The sequence below is a fragment of the Lates calcarifer genome, linkage group LG8, assembly GCF_001640805.2.
Source record: "Lates calcarifer isolate ASB-BC8 linkage group LG8, TLL_Latcal_v3, whole genome shotgun sequence".
Taxonomy (NCBI): Eukaryota; Metazoa; Chordata; class Actinopteri; family Centropomidae; genus Lates; species Lates calcarifer.
In genome coordinates, this window is record NC_066840.1 from 24194128 (window position 1) to 24221271 (window position 27144).

The 27144-nt window shown below is 43.8% G+C and overlaps 1 protein-coding gene across 4 annotated transcripts in view; it reads right to left on the reverse strand.

The window, feature by feature from the left end:
- LOC108873742 (transcription factor COE3) overlaps positions 1–27144 on the reverse strand; it is a 165743-nt gene that overhangs the window by 15849 nt on the left and 122750 nt on the right. For all 4 annotated transcript variants that reach the window (XM_051072578.1, XM_051072579.1, XM_051072576.1 and 1 more), the window contains one exon: positions 8043–8131. In XM_051072578.1, the coding sequence (XP_050928535.1) occupies positions 8043–8131 (89 nt within the window). The remainder of the gene's footprint in view (positions 1–8042; positions 8132–27144) is intronic.

A 27144-nucleotide genomic window follows, 5' to 3' on the forward strand; every position in this document is an offset into this window, starting at 1 on the left:
GGGAGGGAGAGAGAGAGAGAGAGAGAGAGACAGCGCCATTGGATTCCTGTCAGAGCGAGTGCCGGCAATCAGAGCACCGGGCGCTTTAACGGCGCTGAAAGGCCTGCCCCGATCGATACGGTAATGCACTGGCTCCCGGTTATCATCATCATCTCTTATCACTGACCCACACCTCCGAGAGGGAGATGGGGGGGGGTGGAGATGAGTGAGGAGGGAGGAGGAGAGAGATGGGGGAATATGGGAGAAGGAGATGGAGGAGAGAGGAGGGATGGGAGATGAGGAGGATGAGGGTCTCTGGGTGTTTCCCTTCAGATGTGAGGAGATGGATGGATTCAAGAGGGGGTGAGGGAGGGAAGGAGGGAGGGAGGGAGGGGGTCAGAGAGGAAACTGTGGACATATAAATGGAGGCAGCTGATTGGATAATTACTCCGAGCCAGCGATGCAGAAGGCTCTCAGTACGTCTGGTTAATGATTGGCTGAGGGATGGCAGGTTTTCATTCACCTGAGATGTTTAAAGGGTCACTCCACTAATTTAATGTTGGATCTAGAAGCTGGGGGGGGGGGTCACATGAGACAGATTAACCCCAACAAGACCCAGAAATTACCCACCTAAACCAAGATGGTTCCTCCTCTTGAACCCTTTTGGTTACAGTCATGGAAGAAGCTAAAAGCCACTGCAATGAAACATCGCTATATATCAGTACCAGACTCCATTGACAAAAACTGTAATTTTACTACACAGAACATGGGAGCCGCTGGAATATCACTGCCTCAATCTGTTTGTTTGTTTGTCTTATTTTGTGGTATTTTTACTTCTATAAAGGATCTGAATACTTCTCCCACCACTGAAAGTCACACAATAACACAAACAAACTAACCGACTGAGGTAGTGGTATTCCTGTGTTCTGCTATGCAAAATTCACGTTTTTGTCAATGGAGTCTGGTATTGATAAACAGCGATGTTTCTGGTAGAACAAAAAAGGATCTCACTCTTTAATAAAAAGCTCTGTCTCTGTAGGAATCCCATCCATAATGTTGTTTGTAACACCAACTATTTTTACCGGCATAAACCACGCCCAGCTGACCTACATGTGGAAAACTGGCGGAGTGTCCCTTTAAGTTTGAGCGGCATCCCAACAGAAACTAAAAATAAACTCAGATATGAGACGTGTCTAAACCAGACCGTTTGTGTTCTTTTAATCTGATAATCTGACAGATGCGTCTCCCTGCAAAGTTCAAGTTGGGCCGTATTCAGATAAAAATTAAAATATGGTGCGAAGAAGAATGTGGAAATTAAAACACATTCCTGCAGTTTGGATAATTAATTCAGATTGGTCCAAATCCAATGTTTTCAATATTTCCTTATTCTCCCTCTGTGTTAGATTAACAGTCATTTAATACAACGTCTGTAAATGTTTTCAAAGCAAAATAAATTCATCATGTCTGAACACCATCTGGGTTTTGATTTAGTAATTAATTTTAAGATTTTTTTTAGAGAGAAGCTGCAACATTAGAATTAATTCTAATTCATGAATCATTGGTAACACAGACAACAGCTGCTCACTGTAGTTTTTATCAAACAAACAGGAGGAAATTGTGACTTTCTTTGTTCAGCAGGGGACGTAAATATGAGTTACACCAACTTCACAGGCACCGCCACGAAAAGGCTGTTCAACGTAGACTCACAATCTTCACTGTTTATCAAGGTCTAAATGCCGGTGACCAAATCTGACCAGCTGGGATCAGTTCATTAAAGTATTAAACATGTAATTTCCTGTTGCCAGTAGGTGGCGCTATATGAATATTATCATGTAGATGTCCTCACACCAGGCGTCTTATCATACATGTGAAGTTTGGGGCAGATTGGACAAAGTATCTGTGAGTTACAACAACTTCCTGTTTCACGGTGAAACATCGAAATTCGCCACGCCGCCGCGGACACGCCCTTTAACAAAAAACGCAAAACATTCAGAATTTAGCATCATCAGTGTCTGTCAGCAGTTCACTTATAATCCAAGTGAAATAAGCACTTTTTACTTTTGCTAAATCGTATTGTATTTGTATCTCCAGGCTGCAGTAGTACTGCTTGTCTGAGTACTTCTTCTACCACGAGGATAAAAATAGCTGGTCAGTATTTAATCAGGAAACGAGTGCAGGTAATAAAAGATGAGTCTCTGCTTTGAGACACAAGACGAAGTCATGAAGAAGAGGAGGATTTAAAAATATAAATATATCTGAGAACAAAAGGCAGGAGCCACCAGCACAACGCAGAATGAAAATAAAGTGTTTCCTGTTGTGGCTGTGGTGCTATGAACATGTTCACATGTATATGAACACACACACACACACACACACACACCTACACAGGGAGCTACAGGGAGTTTTCAAGGTGGAGAGAAACAAGAGTCTCTCAGTGGGTTTAATCAACTCAGCACCGAGGAGGAGGAGGAGGAGGAGGAGGAGGAGGAGGAGGAGAGAATCCACCTCGTCCTGGACTCTCAGTGCTGACGGTGAAACCTCCTCAGACTGAGAAAAACTAGACTGTTCATCTGAGTCCGAGGATATTTTTACAGTTTAACCCTCGGTGTAAAAATCTCTCTCTCTCTTTCCTTCGTTCTCTCTGAGCGACAGACCACCATCTTTGTCTGGCGTCACGGTCAATCACTCCCAACACGAGCAGCAGCAGCAGCAATTAAACTCGCTCAGACAGGAAACCGCAGCAAACTGATTTATTCAGGCTGGATTTTATTTTAGGTGACGAGTTGAATTTCAGAGCCTCACACACAGCCGAACATCTATCTGGTCTCATAATCAGCTGCAACAACATCAAAATTTTCAGGCTGATTTTCTTTCTGTGTTCATGCAGAGATGGCCTTTAAACTAACATAAATCACTACCAGACTCCATTGACAAAAACAGTAATTTTACTGCGAAGAAAATGAGAGTTGGTGCCTCGTTCTGTTAGTTAGTTTGTGTTACTGTGTGGTACTTTTACTTGAATACAGTATCTGATTACTTCCTCCAGCACTGAAAGTCACACAATAACACAAACACACTAACAGATGGAGGCAGCAGTATTAGAGCAGCTCCTGTGTTCTGAACGATAAAATTTGTGTTTTTGTCAATGGAGTCTGGTATTGCTTTATAGTGATGTTTCTGGTTAAAAGGATCTTACTCTTTAATAAAAAGGAATCCTATCATAATGTTGTCAGACACTTAAAATAACAATCTCATAACATCATGTACATATGAACAGAAAACGTCCGAATCATGAACAGATCCTGACTTTTAGTCCAAAAACACTGGACCCTACATTTCCCATAATGCATCTGGAAGGTGTCTCTCATTAGAACCTCTTCCTATGTCTTTCTAAAGTGTTATACATTAAGTTCAAGCTGAGATTTTTCCTCCAGAGTCGCAGGAGACGTTAAACAAGAAGCAAAGCTAATTAATTATCAATAAAAATCTGTGGGGCTCCCGTTTAAAGGCAAACTGAAATATCCTCGACCCAAAAGATGATTTTAGGAGATGAATAACAGATGTGTGTTTTTTTATAAATCGGGTTCTTCTCCCAAAAAATATAAGATATATATCTTAAAAAAACACCTTTCAGAAGCTGCACCCTCGTGGCCTTCGTGCCCTTGCCCTTCTTCCGTCCATCTCTTGACATACTCCTTCTTCTCCCTCCTCCCTCCCTCTTTCTCTCTATCCTCATCCTGTTTTTTCTCTATTTTCTTCCATTGGTTTCTAGGGGCTTAATTACGGGGGGCCGGCTCCGTGGTTGAGGAGGTGCGGGGCAAACAGGGATCAGCGTGACCCTGGAGGAGAAGCCATCAGACAGCGGCCTTAACAATGATAAATCACCCCGAGCAGAGCTACAGATACAGCCGCCGCCCCGCTGATCTCTATAAAATATGGATGGACCAGCACACTGAGCAGGAGGAGGAGGAGGAGGAGGAGGAGGAGGAGGAGGAGGAGGAGGAGGAGGAGAAGGAGAAGGAGAGCAGCATTGCTCCGGATCTCCAGATTAGCGATTATCAGGCGGAGAGGTATTCTAATGATGTGGGACATGGTGTGGGGTTAATTCCATTCAGAGGAAATGGATTGAAATTCAGCTCATGAATTGAATATTGCTCATTATTTTCAATGAGAGCAGGAAATCTCCTCATTCATGAAGTGGGCTGGAATTAATAATCCCTGAACGCTCGGACGCCCCGAGAGTCCGGATGGCGAGGGGAGGTGGTGGGCTGTGGGGGGCTGTAGGGGGGTCAATGATCAGAGCTAAAGTTGAACGGACAAACACATTTAATATCCACCTCATGGTTCACAAAACACGAGGACAGAGAGAAACAGGAGTCAAGTTTTATTTTCCTGCAGCTAACTTTAGCTTCATCGTTGCTCTCTGAGGGTTGGTTTGTTTGTTTTTGTTTGTTTGCTGTTTCTGATAAGGCACCGTTTGTAAATAAGCAGTTTTCTAAATGGAGTTTGGTGCAGACGTCCTGCAGCTGTTTTCCAGGCGATAAGTGGTCGAACAGTCCAAGTTGTTTTTTTATAAAAGTCTGGTAATTGATTGTATTAACCATTAATAAATACATTAATCATACAGCTTATAAATCCGTTATAAATGAGGCCTTAAAACAGAGTGTTTGTTTTTCTTCTCTGCAGCTTTCATACTTTATATTGGTGGTATTTATGGGTCAGATATAAAAGGGAGCAGGGGTCCGTGTCTTGCTGTGGACAGATAGACAGGCAGGCAGTTAGCGGAGGGTTCGACAGGCTGTGAGGCCAACTGGTCACTGATGACCTCTGGGGTTTCTCCTGGATCAGGTTCAGCCCTCTAATTTCATTTCCAGTTCTGGCTCGGCTGCAAGCGGACACCTCGGCGTCCGCCTGGCAGATTCAGGGAGGACACACGCAGCCAGGAGACGACCTGAAACACTCACCACTGCTGCTGCACCGCTCACCATCAGGTTAACAACACCTGGTCTGTGTCTGTAACGTCTGTGCTGTTAACTGAACAGGTGTAGAAACACTAAAGTGGACCAACACCCGCTGCATCTCTGAAGTCCTGAACTGAGCTGAAAAAATTCAACCTTCTAACACATCTATACTAAATGATTAATCAAATAATCAATCAAATAATCAGCAGATTCATCAATAATGAAAATAAACTACAATATCTCATTTTTAGATTTCTGTTTTTCTACAGCTGACACAGTGAGTAAATCAAACAGCTGAAGAGCTGTTGGTGGATTTGTTTTCTTTTGATGGAGCTAGGCTGTTTTAGGTCTTATGCTAAGCTAGGCTAAATATGTCCATTTGAATCATCTGACTCTGGAAAGGACAGTTAACAAGCTGCTAACATGACAGATTACTTTAAAGGTGCAACTAGATAACAAGTCTTTGTGCTAAGCTAGGCTAACAGTTTCCCCCTGCTTCCAATCTTTGTGCTAAGCTAAGCTAAGATAACACTCTCCTCTTGCATGCTCCCAGTCTTTCTGCTAAACTACACTAAAACTTTTTCCTTTGCTCCCTCTTTGTGCTAAGCTAACAGTTTCCCCCTGGTTTCAATCTTTGTGCTAAGCTAGGCTAACAGTTTCCCCTGGTTTCAGTCTTTGTGCTAAGCTAGGCTAACAGTTTCCATCTGCTCCCAGTCTTTGTGCTCTCTGAGGTGATTCCAGACCAGTTTCCTGCCTTTCACATTAAATAAACCTTTCATTTTGTCCTCTAATTTCCATGTTTTCACCGTTTGCGTTTAGCATAACTCTCCCTCTCTCTCTCTCCTTCCATTTTTCACCCACAATCCTCCACCTGACGCTCTACGACGAATCAATCTGTTCAGTGTCGCTCTGCCTGTCCAAAAACAAAAACCAAACATCTCTCTCCATCCCCTCCCTCCTGTCGTCCACAGAGCGCCGGCTGCAGGTGAAAACAAAAGAGAAGTGACAAGTGGCGTTAACCCGTCGCTGCTCGGTCACATGATCCCCCCCCCGTCCCGCCCGACACGCCATCCTGCTGTCACCTCAGCGGCTGCAACCAAACAGCTCTTTCCTCTCTGTGATTCCTCTCCTGTCCAAAAAACCGAAACAACTCTGTGCTCTTATTGAGTTTTCTTTTGAATAAATAAATATTTAACAGACCGGCAGGGAGGGGGGAGGAACGGGGGAGGAGGAAGGGGGGTGTTTGACGTTCCACTCTGGGTGTAAATCAGGCCATCAAAGGGGCCAGACAATGTATGCTCACTATTAGTATCAATTTACAAATAAACTGCTTTTTTGGTGACTGGATCTCCGATGTCAGATTTTGATAAATGGTTTCAATTTGGCAGCTGCTTTCGAGTGTCAGAGCCCATCTGACGCTCGCCGCCCGCCGCCGCCGCTCGCTGCCTCAAAGAATCTGCCTCAGTTAGCCTCGCAGTCGGCAGCCGCCAAAATAATCTCTTCATACTAACCACAGCACCTGACGGCTGCATGGTGTGTGTCTGTGTGTGTGTGCATACAAATGTCTTTCTGTGGGTAAACACTGAAACCAAAACCAGGATCCTTGCAGATTTCACTACTGATGTTTTTCTACACGGATCTTAAAGGAGCATTCCTGTGTTTTTTTTGTTTTTTTTTACACCATTAACTACAAATCACACACACTTTTCTTCACTGCTGACTGTTTTCCAAAGCCTGCTGTTCGCTCTTTAATGGGTTTTTAAATGTGCTTTTTGTTTCCTTTCAGGCAGCTGCTTTCCGTTTATTTCACTACAGATTAAAAAAAATAATCCCCTGCACCTGCTTTAAACTTTAAACCTGCTTCAGATTAAAGCTGTAAAGGCACATTAGCAACTTTAAATCTGTCTGGTTCTTCAATTAAAGATTTAAAAGGTCTTCACACACTGGGGGCCATTAATTTGCACGTCAATACACTTCTTCAAACTGTTGTTTTTGTCATGTGTTCGAGGACATTGAAGCATCCGAGGACGAAAAACTGAAACGAAAACTGGAGTAAACATGGACGTAAACAACTCTGGATTTAAAATCGTCTGCAAATGAGTCAAAGAGATTCAGTGAATAATTCTTTTTTTTAGATTAATCATCACTTAAACTTCAACTACTTTAAACTTAAACTTCGGCCGACACCTCGACTCCTTCCACTGCTCACACTGAAACATTTCAGACGAGATCGAGTCTCGTATCCAGCTGCGACTAGCGTGACGAACAAACTCAAAATGCTCCTGTATTGTTTTGCATGTTCTGATCTTTCCAGTCTAAGTTTTCTTAAAAATAATGTTAAAGTCTCGTCTCGTCTCGTGCTCTTCCACTTTATACACCTGAACACCTTCTGTCATTTCAGCTTCACCTCACATGTAAACTGACGCTTCAGCTTCTTTCAGCGCTTCCATCTCAGCCGCCATCTTAACCTCTCTGCATGTTTCTGCTGCAGGTTTTCAGCAGCGATCAGACGTGAGTTTTCTTCTTTCACACAAGTCCTGACTCTCCATATTCATCAGGTCATACTCCAAAACATCACGGCTTCCCTCGCCGCCTCTCAGCCAGCGACTCGTCCAAACCTCCCTCCTCGCCAGTCGAAGGCGGCGGGGCGGGGGGAGGAAACAAAACGCAGCGAGAGCAGCAGCGGCAGGATTTCTGCTCCCATAAACAGCTGTTCCCCGTTTGAAGGATCGGGAACAATCTGCCCCGCTGGCAGCGAGGAGCGGCCGCCGCTGCCAAGAGCGTACCGAGCAGAACCAACAAATCCAATCAGGCGACTCAACTTTGGTCCTGTGCTGCATTAAATAACACAAGGAGCCTCAAACTCGTGCGGTGCAGGTGGTCTACGGCAGCCACAGAGGGACAAACAGCCACTTCAGCTGTAAACCAGCCTTTAATGTGGCCGATAAAACCTGATTAAACACTCAAACGGCTCTGACTGACAGGTGCATTCTGGGTCGTACCTGCCAGACAAAAACAAACTTCCCGGCCTCGAGCGTGACCTCTGACCTCTGACCTGAGCCAGAGCACGCGGCAGTGACTTAACGACTCGTCTCCACTGACCTTAGGTAACCTCTCGGGGTCCCCGGGGTGGCGAGGGATGACCTTCTGTAGCCTCTGGAAGCCGTAGTCGATGGTCGGCTCGTTCAAGGCTGCAGAGAGAGAGAGAGAGAGAGAGAGCGGCGGTTAGGACGAACACACACCACACGACACCAACACACTGAATCAGCTCTGACACGTTAGGTAAATCAGGAGTCGTCAAACAACAGCTGATGCTTTTATTTTTTTCATGTCTCGATCACATCTACAACAAAAGATATGTGCGTTATAAACCAGAGCAAAGACTTCATTCATAAATGAAATGTAGACAAGACGCTCTGCTTGCTCTGATTTCATTTAATATTAAGATTTAAGACTCAGATTTAAAAGTTGTTGAGTCTTGAATGTTTTCTGTGTTGTTTCTTGGAGGTTGGTTGAGTGAAATCAAACTTGTGTTTTTAAAACTTTTTGCATCATCTCCACAGACCAGGATAAACCAGGTATCATTTTAACGTTAGTAATACATCGCAGATGATCATCAATCCTTTGCTCAAGAACATTAAGAAATTCAAACATGCTTTACATCAAAAGTCAAAGTTAGTGACAGGAAAATGGCAAAATGATGCTTTAACTCAGGAACTTTCTGTTTCCAACACAAATGAACTTTCTAGAGACGAGTGATGTGGAACAGTTTCAAGATTCAGACTGCAGAAGAGTTTTAGCATTTACAGTTTACGGAGGGCAACTACACGTAAGGAAGTATTTATAACTCTGTGAATCATGTACATACACATATTATTTATTGACTCGTATCTCTGGGTTTCATTTCTAAATTATGTTTAAAGAAGGATCAACAGACGATTTATGAACCTGATGCTCGGTCACATACGAAGCTGCAGAGTGAAACATGGCGAGAAGATAAACAAACACAGCTGCAGGAGTTACTTTACTGTTCTGGCAGATCTGCTCGACACTGGTTTTAAGAAAATCAGCTTCTCAGGAGTTAATTTTATGAGTTGATAAAGTGCAGATTTATTTGCAGTGTTGAAACGTGATGTCAGCTCTGAGTGTCTGAAGCTGCTGAGGTTTACCAGCCGACCTCTCAGTGATCTTCAGCTTCAGTCTGTTGGTTCTTATTAACAGCGAACACTAACAGAAGAGAGAGAGAGCAGTGTCAGTCGATCTCTCTCTCTCTCTTATCTTCCTGCTGTTTATTAAGTGTGAGACCTCACACTCCACCTGTCCTCCTCGCTCTGCCTTTTCACTGCTAATTCAATCCAACCTCCCTCCGCCGAGAGCCTCTTTTCTTTCCTCTTTTTTCTACTCCGCTCATTCACCTCCACAAACAATCTGCCTTCCTCCTCCTCCACCTCCTCTTCTCCCGAGCAGGAGCAGGAGAAACACCCGGAAATGAGTTCGGGGAGATACTTCTCCATAATCAAGCCCATTAATCATAAAAGGCTGTCAAATTTGACTTTGGGGACAATTTGTCAGCCGATCTTGCCCACTCCGCTTTTGTCACCGTTGGCTCTTGTATTCTGTAAGGATGATTGACACACCAAATGCCGGTGAGTAGAATAGCTAGTTTGCGCTAATATGCATAACCGGGGCTTTCATGAATAAGAATAAGGCAGCTATACGGCAGCGTAGAGGGCTCTCCTTCAAAGGGCCCCGCCGCCGTTTGTCGCCGGCGCTCCAAATAGATGTTATTACCATTATAACAATATTTGTTTTCTTTCCCGGGGAATGGGCGACCGCGAGCTGCTAAATCAAATTTGTCGGAGCTCGTTTCAAGCAGCGGCGGAAGGGCGGAGGAGAGAAAGGGCTTTCAGGCTGCGACTGGGGTGGGGATGATATCTGAAGGGTGACGACGTGAAACAACCCCCCCCCCCTCCTCGCCGTGGGGGCAGAGGGAGCTGCCATGTTGGATTTCTTGCCCCGGCCCGCCCCCTTCCCCAAGAGGAAGCAAGAGGAGCAGCGCGGGGCCTGAATCTATTACCTCCACCGCGGCGTGAATGAAAGAGGGATTCATTGTCGGGATCCCAAAGAGACTTTTTGGGGAGGGGATGCAGAGCAGCAGAGGATGAATGGAGATAATGCACCGGGACGACACGAAGCAGCAATCAGCAACAAATCCCAAACCGGATTGCCTCTCGACGCCGCGTACATACATCCCAACTTATAAAACAAGTGAAAGGCACTATGGGAACTGATGTGATTGAATAAAAAACCCATTTACACTCAGAGAGAGGGAGAGAGAGAGAAAGGAGAGATCAGTGATGTTTAACTCTTCATCTGCATCCGAGGAGGAGGAGGAGGAGGGAGGTTTCTGATCTGTGACCTTGTGACCTTTGAACTGATCCACCGCTGCAGAAAGGAGGATACAAGTTACAGTTACTTATGTAACTTAAATTCTGTTCCTCCTGATCACATTTTACTGTCTACTCTGAATGTACCATCACTACTACAAGCAGAAGTGTAACGGTGCACACACGGCGATACGCGGAAAAAAAGTATCGCGATGTGACGGACGAAGTGAGCGCCAGTGCCCTGAAGTAATCCTCTACACTTCTGTACAATTATTTTCTCTCGTCTCTTGGTTCTCGGCTGTTTGACAGATTTTCTCCTCGTTTCGTTTCTACCTTTCTGCTGTGAACTCACTCATCATGAATTTCCTCTGTGTTACAGCCGCTTCAGAAATACTCCTGCAGGTCAAACTGGACTAAAGAAACACTTTTAAAGCTGATTGACTCTGAAAGATTCATTATAGACTGAAAAACAGCTTCAGAAATACCCACCCTACTTCCTGATCAGCAGAGGGAAGGTGGGACTTATCTCTCCAACCTATTGAACCACACCTAAGATTAGATTTATTAGAACACACCTGGTTACTGATTATAGTTTCCATTTGCTTTTAAGATACTAAATCATCTGTAACAGAGTGAAATCCTTTGATAACAATAATTTGTTGATGCTTTAACTGTGTAGAATCTCTTGGGTAAATATCAGCAAACTCCTGCAGGTTAAACTGAACTAACCAAACACTTTTGAGGCGGATTAACTCTTTAAAAGTCACTATACACAAACAACTCTAAAATACCGTAGTTACACCAATACTCGCTCCATTCAGTAGTTCTGTAGAGGAAGAAATATTGTCTTATATTACGGACAATACGGTATCTGGTATTTATTTTTTACATTTTACCTGGAATTTAACCAGGTTTTGTTGCGAGGAGAGGTTTTATTTTTGCAGTTTATACTAAGACGGAATAAAAACTCTAAGATCTTAGTTTGTTTTTTTCTTTCTTTATTAAATATATCCTTCAGATTTATTGTGAGTGTATCGGACTCAACTAACTACAAGGTATTTCTGGTCTGTATGACGACACCTGGACTCGCTGTGTCTTCACTCTCTTTACACCAGGAACTGAATAAACTAAATGAAACCAAATAAAGTCCCAGTCACACTCTTGTCTCAGAGGTGTCTACTGTCTGTGAAGCCTCGATTTGGATAAAGAAAAACTGATTAACAAGGAAAAAAAAGGAGGTGGAACACGGCAGTGAGAAGGGTGGATTCATTACTGGAGAAACACAGATTACTTTACGGGATTGTCCCTGCGTCCTGCTGGGATTTGAACCAGCAGCCTTCTGAATAAAAACTGGGTAAAAAAATAAGAGGAAGCCCATTAATCCTCTGAGATGTGGGAGTCATTTGTGATCTTCTGCAGGGAGAAGAAACAAAGACAGAGGCTTTTAATGAACCTCTGGACAGGCGGCTCAGAGTCGACCCCCCCACCCCACCCCCCTCCCTCTGCAGAAATTAAGCCCATTACTTCCCCTTATTAAAATCTCGCCGCACTTTGACCCCAGCGCCCCATTGGCTGCCTGCAGGGCCCCGCGCTCCTCCCAGCCAATCGATACCGGCTGCCTCCCTGCAAAGAGCCCGAGTAATTGGAGAGCGGCGGCTGGCAGTGCGAACCCTGACCCCCCCCCACGCATTACACCGCCCATATGAAGACAGATTGCCTGATTTAGTGTAAACATATGCTGCAATTCCAGGCATCAGTGCCACTTTCTCCATCGTAATTTGTATTGATTTTTCTCTCTCTCTCTCTTTTTTTTCCTCTCTCTGTGAGGAGGCTGCGGCCCGACGTTTTCTCCTGCTGTCTGATGTTTTTTATAAATCAGAAAAGGAGGAGAGGAAGATAATTCAGAGGTGAGAGGAGGGAGAAAGAGGAGAGATGCGAGAGGAGGAGGAGGAAGAGGGGGTTCTTTATATATTTAATCAAGTATTTATCGCTCTCTCTGGTTGGTTTTTTTTCTCCCTCTCCTCGCTGTGAAAGTGATCAAACGGTTGGTCGGCGTCCTGCTGATCGGAGCGCTCTGTTATTAGGCGACTAAGTGACTGAGGAGAGGAGGAAGGGGAGCGAGAGATGGGGTGGCGGAGGAGGAGGAAGAAAGGGGGGAGGCAGTTTACACGTTAAACTAATTTCTTGACGGCAGATTTGCAGCATCAGAGGAGGTGAGGAGAGAGCGCGGCGAACAGCAGGTCAGAGCCAAGGATATTTACACATTTATGAGCAGAGGCAACTTCCTGCCGCTGAAAAAAATCCTGTGTGAAAACCGGAACATCTGCAGATTGATTCCTGATCGAAAAGGTCCTGCTTGGTTCATAATATTTGAAGAATCGGAATAAGCCGGAGCTTTAACAGTCAAATAAACGCTGGTGTCACGTATATAAAATATATTTCTGCATAGAGTAAAAAGACACAAGTTAAAACCAGACGGCTGTATAAAATAATAGGATGAGAAGACAGTAAAGAGGGAATCATAGTAGTAAAAAAAATACTGCAAAATAAAAGTCAGGGTATAAAAACGTTTGAAGTACAACGGTGATTCTGAGACCAGAGGATCCACTGTGTAAGTATGTAGTACTGAGAGTAGTACAGTTATAGTAGTAGTAGAAGAAGGATTTTAGAAATACAGGGGTCAAAATTAATCACCAACAATTCTGTTGTTGATAAAGTGTCTTAGATTTTCTGCTTTTCTTTGTTTTATATCTTTAAATAAATCAATATTTTGTAAAGCTCTTACAGATTCTTAAATACATAAATCAGTACTATTCTTAAATTTGGATGATTTTATTTCATTAATTCAGTTAACTGTTCAGCTACGTTTGTTCTTCACTATGCAGGAATATTTCTTTCTGTCTTTCTGTTTAACTCCTCAGGAAGTCGACAATAACGTGCCCGTAATGTTGAGTTTTTTTTAAATGAACATCGTAGAGAAAGGCAGTGACAAGGTGACGAAGTAAAGAAGGTAGTCGTATAAATAAAGTCTCATGTTTGGACTCAGATCTTTCAAAATAAAAGCAGACTACATGTTTGAGCAGAGGTCAAACACTCTGACCTCTTTCCCAGGAGCCTTTGCTGTCCAGACTCATTACCCAACTCCTTGCTGACCAATCACAGGTCCCTGCCCAGCGGCCTGTTCCCATGGTAAACAAAACAAACAGACCCACCTCAAGAGGTGTCAGAGGTCAAATCAGGGTCACGACAAAGTCACAGGGCGTCAGAGTGACACGAGACAGACGGGAAACTTAACGACCTCGACCTGAACCAGGAAATCCAGAACCCTGCACAACCACATCAAAACCTCACAGGTTTAACTCCCACTGGCCTTTACTGGACAAGAACAAAAAGGTACAGATAAATAATATACAGATATATATGAGAAACCAAAAATTTAGTCGGTTTTCAACCTGTTAGACATCGTTTTAATGTTGTCACCATGTTCCCAGATCTCAGATAGGAACCTGGTGAACAAAGTGTTATTATAACTGATAGAAATGAGGGAAGGCAACAACCCTAACAAGGTCACATCAACCCGACCCTCAGAAATCTGAGACTTTAAAAGTCTGATGTAGGATTCTTCATAAGGATTTGAGCTCACAAACAAGCTCGTTACAGTGCGTTTTCTGTTCTCTGAGCGGGTTTAAACACAGTAATCCAGTCAGTTTGTCTCTACAGGTGAGTCTCACCTGTCCTGTCCTGACTGACAGAGGATCAGAGTTAAAGCGAGGCAGAGTCTTCCTCTTCCTCTCAGGCTCGGTCTGTGATAATTCAGCGGTTCTCGCTGAAGATGCCGGGGCTGATAACAGATCAGAGGATCAGAACTCTGGAGGGAGGACGGTGGATTACTGCAACATCTCTGCAGGCTCATTACCCCCGCTCGCTTCAGCTCCCACAATTCAACAGGGCCTCCATGCTTCAGAGGAGCATGTATACATCCACTAAGCCTCTGTTTACATCCTCCTCCTCACAACTGTTTACATTTATTTATCCCTCGCTATTTTTCATTTGCTGGTTCTCACCACCGTCGGCCTCTTTCGCCTCTCTGAGTGGGAATCTGTTTTTCTACACGGCTGGTTTGTACATATTTACCAGCCGGAGATGAAATATGCACTTTGGGGGGATCCCTGTTCACCTTCACCTTTTTTTTTTTTGGTTGTTGTTTGTGCGGTGATGGCCTTGTCGAAGGCGCAGTCATGTCCCCGATGAGCCGGCTCCGCCTGACGCAGATAGACTTTATCTGCTGCAGCTCTGCGTGGTTTCCTCCTGTATTACACTTATCATTTCAAATAGACTCCATATTCCATATGAAACACGCCGCTGAGTGGCGACTCCCCCGACACATTTTCAAGACGCCTCTCCATCCCGCTGCAACGTATGCCGCAATTTCCCATCTCCCCCTGGCTGTATGATTGATGCAGGTCAGAGCGGCGTTTGGCCTCGATGCCCGTGGATCGCCGCCACCGCCGCCGTTGCTGCTGATTCCTCACTTCCTTCAGGGAGGGATGTTAGGGGTGAGGAGGAGGGAGGAGGGGAAGGTTCCTGACAGATGCACAACATGCTGAGCCTTAAGTGGACGGGCTGATTTGTTTTGCTGCTTGTCAAGTGGCCAACTGGCGTCAGCGGGGGCTGAGGCTGTTGACAAGCAGCCATAACACCCTGGATGCATCCTTTCACCGGCTTATTGATCTGCTGTTTTATTCCTCCGACTTTCAATTCATCACTCAGTCATCGCCGGAGAGGGAGACGCTGAGAGGAGGGGGACACAAACAACAGCAACAACAAGAGATGCTGCTTTGAACCGAGTCCTATAAGACCTATAAAGTATATATTTACATTTTCCATCTTGTCATCTAGAGTTTGATTAATCTGACTTCTTCTTCTCATTGTTCCTATTGAAGATGTAAATCTTTATTACACTTTACAAAGTGCAAAACCAGGAAACAAAGCTGTAACGTTTTACTTCTGCTAAAGTTGGAGCAGATTTCAAATTAAAATCTGGTGCTTTACTATATTTTCTATAGACTTTTATTTCCTATCTGTGGCTCTGAGCTCCTCAATACTTTTATTTAGGGTTAATATTTTCCTGAAAGATGCTAAAAGAATCAAACAGATCAAGTCCAGTAAAGGTCAGAACTCTGTGTAGTAAAGATTCAAATCTCTATAAGTGAAAAATCACATCATTTCTCTTCCGTTTGCACCTTTTTGTTGTGCAGAAACCTGAAACCAAACCTCCTCGGCTGGACAGTGACTGCGTTCAGACAGATTAGGCCTCGACACTGCAGCTCCTCGTGGCTACAGATGAAGGCGATTTAAGTGATTTAAAGGAACAAATGACAAGACGTGTGCCAGGTATTCTCAGAGCTGCAGGTAACCTCATCCCGTCCTCCCTCTTCTCTGTTAGTCTGGGGAGCGACATGTCGTCTCCTCCTCGCTCTGTAACCCAGATGAGCATCTCGCCTCGACTGACAGAAGAACACCCACTCCCCTTTTGCTTCCTCCTCCTCCGAGAGCCGGCGCTGACGCAACAACCGCTGTGATTAGAGCGAACATCCGCCCAGATCCAGCATGTTAATCAGTGAATAATTACCTCCTCGTGATTAGAGCCGAGGAGACGGGGGTGAGGAGAAGGAGAGTGCCTCAAAGAAATAGGCCCCCCACCTGAGAAGTTATTATTTTCTGGAGTGGCGGCCGAAAATGCCCCCACAGAAACAGCTAATTACCTGACATTAGTTCCACAAGTCCCCGTTCCCTAAGTGGAGCGGTGCCGCTGTGCTCTTTGATATATGAAAATGTGGTGCGTCTCTGCTGAGAGCGGGGAGGAATTCCCCCGGCGGAGAGCACACTTCTGCTGTCTATTAAAAGACGAGACAAGAGCCGAGATCAAAGTCGAGGAGACGAACCCGCTCGTGTTGTTTCATTACCGTCGTGTGATAACCGCTCAGTGACTGACGCCTCCTTACATATCACACGTCATGTTCAAGATGTTTCACCTCCCCTTGGAGATAAACTCTTGATGTAACGTGGGCTGTTTTTTGGGAGGTCAACAGACGGGTAGAAAAAACTGAATCTGGAGAATTTCCCACCTCGCAAATGGCAGCCCGTCGGTGCTCCAACAAAACTTTAGGGCTCCTGTTTCAACTTTTCAGCAGCAGGCAGCAAATGGAGCAGGTTATTGTTCAGTGAGTGAGTGGATAACCTCACTAATCTACTGCAATTTCAGTCTCTGAGTGCAAAAAATATGACGTGTTTCTGTAGTCCAGCCCTGAAGTTAGCATCACCCTGGTTCCCTCCACAAAAAGCCAATGGGATTTTTTCATTGTGTTTTGGATTATTCCAGAAAATAAACTAAAGTTTCTGATCCTTCAGGTTTAGTTGATCAGATCATCTTCACAGATGAACACCACTGTTCTGATGTTTGAAAGCCTAAATCCAATCTCCAGAAGTAAAAAGCTAATGTTAGGCTATAAACCAACTACACCACGGTCACATGACGTCAACGTCTCCACCACTAAGCTTCCAACTGGTCATTTCATTTAGCTCTGAGCTCTTCTACAAAAGCCTTTCTTCTTAGAAAGTTAGTGAGAGTTAGTGATCGTTAGCAACCGCCTTTTTTAAGACACATAAAAGCTTCAAATATCAGGAGTGGGGGATTTACTGACCGATTTTATGTCAGAGATTAATTTAAAAGTGCACAAATGCAGGATACAGAGTTCATACATGTGCATGCATAACCTATATTTATTATTACTTATTATTTTTTGTCAAAGAAGCTCTGAAACCAAGCCTACGCCCCTCACATGCTCTTTAAGGGCTCGGGCTTCGTGGCGGTCGGGGCCTGAGCTGCCTGTCAATCACAGTTTAAAGTTCATGAAATTTCTATGAGCATCGATTGCAGGAGAGGCGAGTGGTGGTGGGGGAGAGGAGGTGAGGGTTGGGGAAGAAGGGGGGAGGTGGGTGTTAGTGACTCCATTGATTGATCAAGTGTCTTGCTTTGAATTTCTCTCCTCACTTCGCCCTCTCTGCTGCGAACAGTCTGACATGTTGTGAAGCGAAGCTGCTGCTCGTATTGTCAGTCTGCGAGGCAACAACACAGGTGTGACCGTGGCTTTAAATACAGGTGTAAGGTTTTAACTCACAGGTAATATCTTTAAAGTTGCTTTAAAAGCATCTGTCAGCATTATTTGGGGCATCAGACAGATGTGAGCTTTCAACACGACGTCTTCAATGTAAAAGGATGTTTGGACTCAAGTGTCACCGTAATTAAAAAGTGAAAGTTTAACCATTTAACATAAAACAAATTTAGATTTTAGTTTTTGCACTTTTCACAAGTCAAACCATGTGACTTTCTGTGCCTTTTTCACCCGAGTTTGCGTCTCAGGTTTGGGTTAGTACAGCTTGTACTCAGCTCAGGTTGAAAAGATTCTTCACCTTTAGCAAGGTAAACATATGTTTTTTTTTGATTTACAGGTGACCTACAGAGAGTAATTTCATTATTCTGATAAAAAAGTACAACAATTTAACATGAACCAAAGCTCAGGCAGAAAACTACACTCAGTTTCCAGTTCAGTCTGGCATCAAAGGGTTTCTCTTATTTTGGATTTGACTTTTATTAGGTGTTCCTTATAAACTGAACACTGAGTGCATATTTCAGTCTGTAACTCTGTTCATGTTGTACTACTCTACTATTTTTAAATATGTAAATACAGCCTTGAGTTGTTGAAAATGTAAAAATGTATTTTCAAACATAAAAACGAGCAAAACTGTAATAAAATCTGAAAAAATGAACCAAATATCACTCATCTATCACTCTTCTAACTAATTTCATTTTTGTTTCTGATGCAAATATTTAAAAAAACAACAAAAACATCAAATACTACTCCTTAAATATAAAACTGCGACAAAAAATTACACAAGACTTTATTATTTGGGGCCTAAAACATAACTTGTGTACAAGCCAAACATTTTAGATAACAAATTACCAAATGAAGGGAGAATAAATAAATATACTGAGCGCAGAAATGACAAAATTTGTGTGAAAACATCCACCACTTGTGTAAAATTCTAACCTGAAAAACAAGAATTTTGTCCTGGGGATTTCTAGAAGGCTGAAACGTGTCGGTGTGTGATCCCTGATAAAACATTAAAATGTGACTTATGTTCTCGGTCATTTTTCCTCCAAACGTCGCTGTGAATGGAGCCATAAAAGACTGAAAGTGATGAGTGTTTGGTTCCTCGTCTCTTTGTTTCCTCTCTCTCACTCTCTCTGTCTGTAGGTGTAAGCTGATCCTGAGCCGGTTACAGATAATTGCCTCCATGTGTTACTGTGACAGTAATTAAACAATAAAAATTCAGAAGTCAATTAGTGAACGGTGCTTCACATGTGTCGAGAGGACGAACAGGAACACAGAGAGAGTGAGGGTGAGGAAGAGGGGGGTGAGGAGGGAGGGAGGGAGGGGGGGTGATAGGAAAAAGAGAGAAAGTGCTTCCACCTCTTCTTCTTCCAGAAAACTTTACAGCGGTTCAGATTTGAGGTTTAACTTTCGCCTCTCGCTTACATGTTCACAAGACCTTTAGCAGACCCTCATGGAACAATCTGCTAATGCTTTCCATGTGTGTGTGTGTGTGTGTGTGTGTGTGTGTGTGTTTTGGGGGGTGGGAGGGTGGAAGAACAAAACGTACAAAGTGCTTCATTGTGTTTCCAGCGGCGCTGATAGGAGCTGCTGACCTGGCCCCTGAGCGTTCAGAGGAATGGGTTTTAGGTGTTTTAAGAGACGCCTGTGCAGAGGTATGGCACGGTACGCAATGGCACGGTACACGGTGAGACAACTAGTGCCAGAAACACTACAGCTTTTTCCAAATAACCTAATTTAAACTCACTGATTAGGTCATGCAGAAATACCCTGATTCCAGGTAGCAGTTTCTGATCTGACCTGGATTTTGTTCTGAACCTGAAATCACAGCTCTGACCTGGAATAACACACAGAGACTGTAAACGGCCGATTCTGACCCAGGATCTCGGGTTTGGAGCTGTAAAAGTTGTGATACATTTCTGACAGCGGTTCAGGACTCTACGTCAGCAGGACAGCTGAGGTCAGCAGAGCTCTCGCTTTTTTCCAAATAAACCTCGGCTGGAATCACTGCTCCGATTTCAGGTGTGATGAGATTACTTAGGACTTTATTTCAGACCTGGAATCACAGGTGTAGACTTGAAAATCACTGGAACTAAACCCTGAATCTCATGAATCACTGTAACAGCCTGACAGCTGGTGCCAGCAGCGCCCTGAATTTTCCAAATAACCTCGCTTTAAAATCACTGCGGCACTTCCAGGTCTGGTGATGTTATTTGGGAAAATTCCAGGAAGTGATTCACTGTCAGACCTGGAACAGAGAGCTGCAGAAATAAGTCCTAACACCTCGAAATAAGTTTGCATTTCTGCATTTCCTGTTTTTTTTGGTTACACGCCTGAAGTAAGGTGCAGATATTTACACATTTTATCCTACAACATAAAATCCGTCAGTAAATCCCCCACTCCAGATGTTTGAAGCTTTTACATGTCTTAAAAAAAGCGGTCGCTAATGAGTGTCTAAATGAGACTACAGAGGTTGTCGGGGACGTTAACATGAAAACTGATCCGATGTTGGATGTCATTTTTCCCACGTTAGCTGCTGATTGCTAACAGAGCCACAGCTGCTAACTGTGAGCTTTGTATGGAGTGGAATGAGTTCTAAACCTGGAAGTAAGTTAGCGTGTTAGCACTTCCTGTTCCCGTCCTGTTTTGGTTAAATGTCTGAAATAAGGTTCAAGCTCAAGACATTTTCAGGTTTTATTCTCCCACATAATGTATATTTATATATATATTACAACCTAACATTAGCTTTTTTACTTCTGGAGAAGTATAGCTTCAAAAATCATTTGGGTGGTGTTCATTTGTGAAGATTATCATAAACTTTTGTTTGCTAATTGAAAAATCCCTTTGGTTATTTGTCAAAGGTCCCAGCGTGATGCTAACCCCCAGGTCAGCCTACAAAAAAACGTAGTTCCTGCACCACTCTATCTAAACGATTCTCTTCAACAGGAGACAGAGCATACCTGTGCAGAGGTGCAGTAAAATGTGTCACCAAGGAATGACACTAGTTTTCTCCAGATAATCTCACCTGAAATCAGCAGCAACACTTCCAGCACTCACAGGTCAGAAATAGGTTTTTGCAAATCATTAAATTCGACCTAGAATCATTGATGAATCCTGAGCAGGAGATGTCCTGCGGTGCTGCAGCTTTTTCCACATTATTTCACTGTAGAAATGTTAGATCATCAGATGAAGTTCTGATCATGAATTGATTCACAAGTCGGGCCTGGAATATCAAGCTTAGACAACCATCACAGAAACACTGAGGGAACGTGAGGAGGACGGTGTTAAATCAGCAGAAATCTGACCTTTACATCCACACAAAGACGCTAGATCCACCGGATGCTTCAGGTATTTCGGCAAAACAATTATCTGTTTAAATGGAGCGGCGTTTGCTCGTAGAGCTGACGATCCCACAGGGATCTTAACACCCACACTGTAAAACCACCGACAAAAAACAACATGAAGAAGACGGAGGGGAGGATCACGTTTCGGTGAGCATCTGCCCACTGAAAACAAGACTTTAAATAGGTGTTAGCTCATGAGCTGACCTTTGACCTCAGAGCTCCATCTGACTATTTTTAAGAACGGAACTTATTATCTCCTTCCTCCTGGTGTGTGTGTGCTTGTTTGTGTGTGCGTGCTGTAGCTTTGTGTGCATCCATTAACATGTTCAACACCCACAATCCTCGGAGGCATCCTTTAAAATCCATAGGTGGAAAGTACATTCACAGCTTAGAGGTGGACAGGAGTTTGGGTTTTTTCTTTCTGCACCTGATCCGAGAGGATGAAAATACTCAAATCTTGCGCTGCATTATTTCTCTGTTTGCCCCCAAAAATCTGTTTTTTGGTGAAACTGACACAAACTACAGACTTATATCATCACTTTAAAGCAAGTTTAAGAGTAAAGCTGAACTGTAAAACAGTTAAAAAAGACTTAGAAGTCCTTAAAAACCAGCGTTCATCTCTGATATACAGCCAGAAAACACTGAAAATATCAGCTATTATAAACTTAGTTTGGTGCGTTTACAACTTCCTGCTGCAGGAGGAGAAAGGGATCGTGGTAATAGACACCGTTCGGCTGTGCGTCACCTCAGAATGTTTCTGTTACAAACAACCGAGAGGTGGCAACAACAATTCCCAGGTCTCATTTCACCGAGCATCACACCTGATATGACCTCAGCCGTCTTTAGTACCATCGACAACAGAGCAGCCACACCTCTGTTCCCAGCAGGCCTCAGTGAGGAGAGTGGTGGGGGGGTTCAGGCTTGTTGAGGCCTGCTTGAGGAGCCCCCCCCCCCAAGAGGCAAAGGAAACAACCCCCCTCCACCACACGTCAGTGCATCCTGAACAAAACCCTGCTGACAACTGAGGCTGAGTCAGGAGAAACAGAAATTTTTTTATTGTTCTCCGACGCATGTTATTTATTTTGGAGTCAGTGAACGCAGCAGACGGAGCTGCAGAGGAAACAAACTGCTCCGACTCTGCTGCTGGTTCTGTACCAGTTTGTGGCTTCGCTCCAGTTTGGCTCAGACTGGGCACAATTTTTTTTTTTCTGGAGGAGAAACAGAGTCGACATCAATAATCTGGTGCAAACATGATCTCCATATTAGGAATCAATATTCTCCTTCTGTCTGTTTTTTTTTTTTTTTTAAACCAGGGACCACATCTCTCTCCCTCCTCGTTTTTCCTTCCTCCTCTCCTCTTCTCTCCTGCTCTCCTTGGAGTTATTCATCCTCACTCCCTCCTCCCTCCTCCATCCATCCTCCTCTTTTCTCCTTTTCCTTTCACATGAATCTGACTTTATAATCTTCTTCCCCTCTCTCCTCCTCCTCCTCCTCTCCCTGTCGTGTGAATCTGACTTCATCATCTCAGTTTCTTTCTGTCCATCCTTCTCCTTTCTCTTCCAGTACCCCCTCTATCTCTCCTCCTCCTCCTCCCCTGCTGTTCTCCCTCTCTGGGGCTGCAGATCCCCAGGTGCAGCTGAAGGAGGAGGGGTGAGGAGAGGGGGAGGCGTTGGAGGGATAGATGGGGTTGAAATTAATGAGAGGAGCCTGGAGGTATTGACTTTCCTGGGAAAACACAGCTCTCTAAAAATCAGTGGCCGAGCGCCGCAATAACTCAGCACCCATCGATCCCACAACACCACCACCACCTCACCTCTCCTCCCCCAAACTCCCCCCGCAGGCTGCATTGATCCGTGCATTACAAGCTCGGACCCAGCAGCACCGCCCGACTCGTTCAACACCAGCTGCTCAGCTGAGGAGGAGAGGATGATAAAATCGACAGACTACAAAAACTACGGAACCAAAAAACTACAAAGAACTACAGAACCAAAAAAGTAAAGAACCAAAAAATTACTGAATCAAAAACCACAAACCTGCAGAACCAAAAACTACAAACTGGAGAACCAAAAAACTACAAACCTGCAGAACCAAAAAAAACTACAACGCTGAGGAATCAAAAAACTACAAAACCACAGAACAAAAAAACTACCAACCCATAGGAAAAAAGAAAACCTACACCACAGAACCAAAAACCTACAAACCCACATAATCAAAAAATGACAAAAAATAAAAAACTGCAAAAAACAAAACTATGTTATGTTAGAGTCAAAAAACTGACTCAGATTAAGTGTTGAACCTGTACTGAACCATTGTTCAGTTTGTTTATTAGTTATAAAACTCAATGCGTACTCAACTGAACTAATAGAAAGTGAAGAAATAACGTTCAACAGTTTCATTACAGTGAGAGAACAAATAAAACCAGAACTATCTGCAAAGTGAAGACAGTACGAATGTGATAAAAACGACTAAAAACAGTGAATTTGTACGTTCACGAGACAGAATTAGTTTCCAGTGCAGATCATTACAGACGGACGTGTCTCAGGTGCAGGATAACTGCAGGAATCAGTCTAACTCCCTCTCTCCTCTCAGGCTTCTTGTCATTCTGCTCAGCGTTTCTTGCCTTTGGCCAATTTTTCAGAGCGAAGCCTCGGGATCAAATCCTGAAGCTGCTTTAAGCTACCGGGAGGAAGAGAGAGGGGAAATCTGGGAAAACACTCGGATCTGACTGCTCGTCACTTCACCCTCGGCTGCACCTCCACACTGTGGCAGGAGAAGAGGCTGAGGAGTCGGAGGAGGGAGGGAAACATTCGGTGTTGGACTTAATGAGGAAACACTCCACCATCATGGATTTAAAGACAGAAATCCTGCTCTCTGATTGGCTGCTGCCTGTCTATAAATCATACACCTGAGACACAGGTCAGGTCAGGTGAGGGGACGTTAATCCACAGGTAACCATAGCAACAACACTAACGCTCATGTCACACTGCCACGCCATCCTGGAAGGTCTTCAAGGACCCCTCCAGTGTCCTTAACACTCTCTCGAACTACTTCAAGGACCTCTGGAGCGTCCTCAAGGTTCCAGTGGTTGTAGGCCTCCTCAAGGATTACAACATCCTTAAAAACCACTAGAACTTTATCAAGGACCTCAAGAACTTCCTCAAGGACCCACAACTCTCTTAAGAACCTGCTCAAGGACTGTTCAAACCACCTCAAGGCCCCTGCAGCATCCCCAGAACCAAGGATCGTTACAGTTAGCTTGAGTCTGAGTCTGAATCTGCCCCTCAAACCTGCTCAAGAACCCAATAAACCTCCTTAAGGACTACTGAGACGTCCTCAAGGACTTCTGGAACCTTCTTACAAATCTGAAAACCTCTTCAAGGCTCATGCACTCTTTCCATGAACCTCTAAAACACTGGAGTCCCTTCAGAGCCCAGTACAATTTCTTTAAGACTCTCTGGAACTACTTCAAGGATCCCTGGATTCTTCCTCAAAACCTCTGGAGCCTCCTCAAGGCCCTACAACTTTCTTAAGAGCCTTTGGAACCTGCTCAAGGACTGCTCAAACCTCCCCAAAGCCCATACAGGCCCATAAAGAGAGGCAGAACCAAAGATTTTTACAATCTGCTTAAGAACCCCATAAAACTCTTTCAAGGACTTCTGAGACATCCACAAGGACTTCTGCAATCTCCTTACGAAATCTGAAGAACCTCTTCAAGGCTCATGCACTCTTTTCAAGAACCTCTAGAACATGTGTCTCTTCACAGCCCGCTACAGTTACCTTAACATTCTCCAGAACTACCTCAAGGACCCCTGAAATTGTTTTCAAAACCTCTGGAGCCTCCTCAAGGCCCTACAACTTCCTCAGGTGTCGTTGGATCCTGCTCAAGAACTGATGGAACCTCCAAGGATTCCTCAGCCATCTATTTAAGGACCACTGGAACCTAATTAATGCCTCCTCATGAACCACAGGAGGCTTTTCAAGGACCCTTTCAATGTCCTGGAACTTAATGCATAAAACAAAACCTTTCTGCGTCTGTTTTTTCTTGCAGTGTCATTAATTTTATTTATGTGAGGACAGACTGGCAGCCTGGATTTCAGCTTGGACGCAGTTAGAAGAAGCGGACATGTTTGTTTTTCAGTGTTTTGTATGTGAGTGTGAACTCCTGAAGGAAATGACATCAGCTCTCTCTTCTCCTCTTCAATTATCCACAGCTCGCCTGTTTAGTATTTAAAAGCTCGGCTCATTTCACATTCATGAACACAACACACTGCTGGCACAATGAGCGCGCTCTGGAAACACACACCGACTCGTCCTCGGCCTTAAAATATGGATGTGTAAATCAGAAGAGCCGGCGATGATGTGTGTGTGCACAATATGGCCGCCTCTCTGGCAGGAGGAGCGGGGAGAAGAAGAAGAAGAGGAAGAAGGAGAAGAGGATGACGACTTGGGAGAATTACAAGAAACTGTACGACGTTACGATGCAGCCACCTGTCGGGGTTCAGCCTCAAGATGCCTTCAGGGACGCGTGGTTTTGTTGTTTCCCTATCAATCAAACCGGAGTCAGATGTTCATGTTTCTTCATTCGATTTGTGGAGTCTGTCTGCTGAAGCCGACAAAACCGAGGATCCTTGTGTTTCACATCACTGTGGGACCGTGCCGTATGTGGTGTACGCTTTGTTTTCAGTTTTTAATATCCTGAAAATCCAGTTTAGATTTTTTAAATTCTAGGATTATTTACAACTCATTAAACTAGATTTTTTTTAACAAGATATTTTTATGCTACAATAAGTGTGTTTACATGCACATTAGTTCCTGGTTTTGCTGACATTTGGAGGATGGTATTTCCCTGTTTACATGGTTGTGTCCAGATTTCTGATGGTCTGTGTGCAAGTGTCCTGATTTCTTATTTCTGCACTGAGTTTCATAAACACAGTTTGGTTTCTGGCTGCCTGGACTTATTTATCTTCTGGGTTTGGCTTCTACTGCTGACAGAAAACAAACACGATCTGCATCACCAAATTATTCTTTCCCTTTCAGAGAAATGATCAGATAGATCATTAAACCTGATCATAAACCAGTCTCACAGCAGTTTGTGAAACAGACACAATAATCTAGTGGTTTTGTGTATGAAGACACAAATTTCAATTTTTTTTTACAATTTTTTATGTGACAGAACGACTTGCAGTTTGTAAAATAGTCACAACATTTAAGTCGGAATGACCTCAAAATGAACTCGAAATGAGTTTAAGATCCGAGGATGGAGTTAAAGCGCAGACAAATAACGTACGGTTAATTTATTCTACATCCGTAATATCATAATGTGGCTATAAATGCAGATAAGTGTGGCAAGTCTGCACTAGGGTGTCCAAATATCTCATATTTCTGAGTCAGACGGAAACTAACGGAAGCCTGGAGGGAAAAACTTCTGAATGAATTTGAGTTTTTAAATTATTTTTGTTCTCTCAAATGTTTGAATTTTACTTTCTTTGTTCCATTTTCTTATCCAGAAGAACAATGACATGAAATACCTTCCAATTTTATTCTTTTCCCCTCAGGAAAACACATTTTTCAGGACATTTTTTCATTTTCCATTCACAAATTCTACGTTTTCCACAATTTGCAGGCTCTTTTTGAACCTTTCCTTGTTTCTTTTACCATCTAATCATATAAAACATGTGTTCTTAGCTTCAGACAATCCTTAGATCTGGATGAAAACATGACAGTTTGGTGCTTTTGCTTCATGTTTCTGAGGAGAACACACTCTAATGGAGATAACAACAGGCTCTATTCACAACACACCTCTACCAACTCAGCTCTTGTCAGTCCTATCTGTAAATGGGATCTCAGATTAGCATTGCAAAAGGAGGCGGCGGCTCGGACCGTCGTCCATTGTGAGCGTCCGTCTCCTCTGCGTCGTCCCCGCCGTCAGAGGAGGCGGCGTGCTCCAACAAAGACGAGAGCGAGAGGGAAGGAAGCCGAGCGATGAACCGGTGTTTAACAGAAAGCCCGAACACGCTCGCCTCTTTCACGGCCCCGACGCAATGACATTTACTTATCGCGCTAAACAGCCTTCAATCTGACCTTTCTGCTACTTTGAATGACATCTGGATATTCTGACGGAATAATCGCGGACAGTAAAAGCACAGATTTGAGAGACAGATAAGGAGTCATCAGGACGTTTAGCTGTGGACCGGCTGACAATGAGTCTGAAGGACGAGCTGAAGAGGACTGACACACTCGGGGGGAAAATGTTTACTTCACTTTCAGCATGTAGAAACTGTTTACAGTGAATAACAAA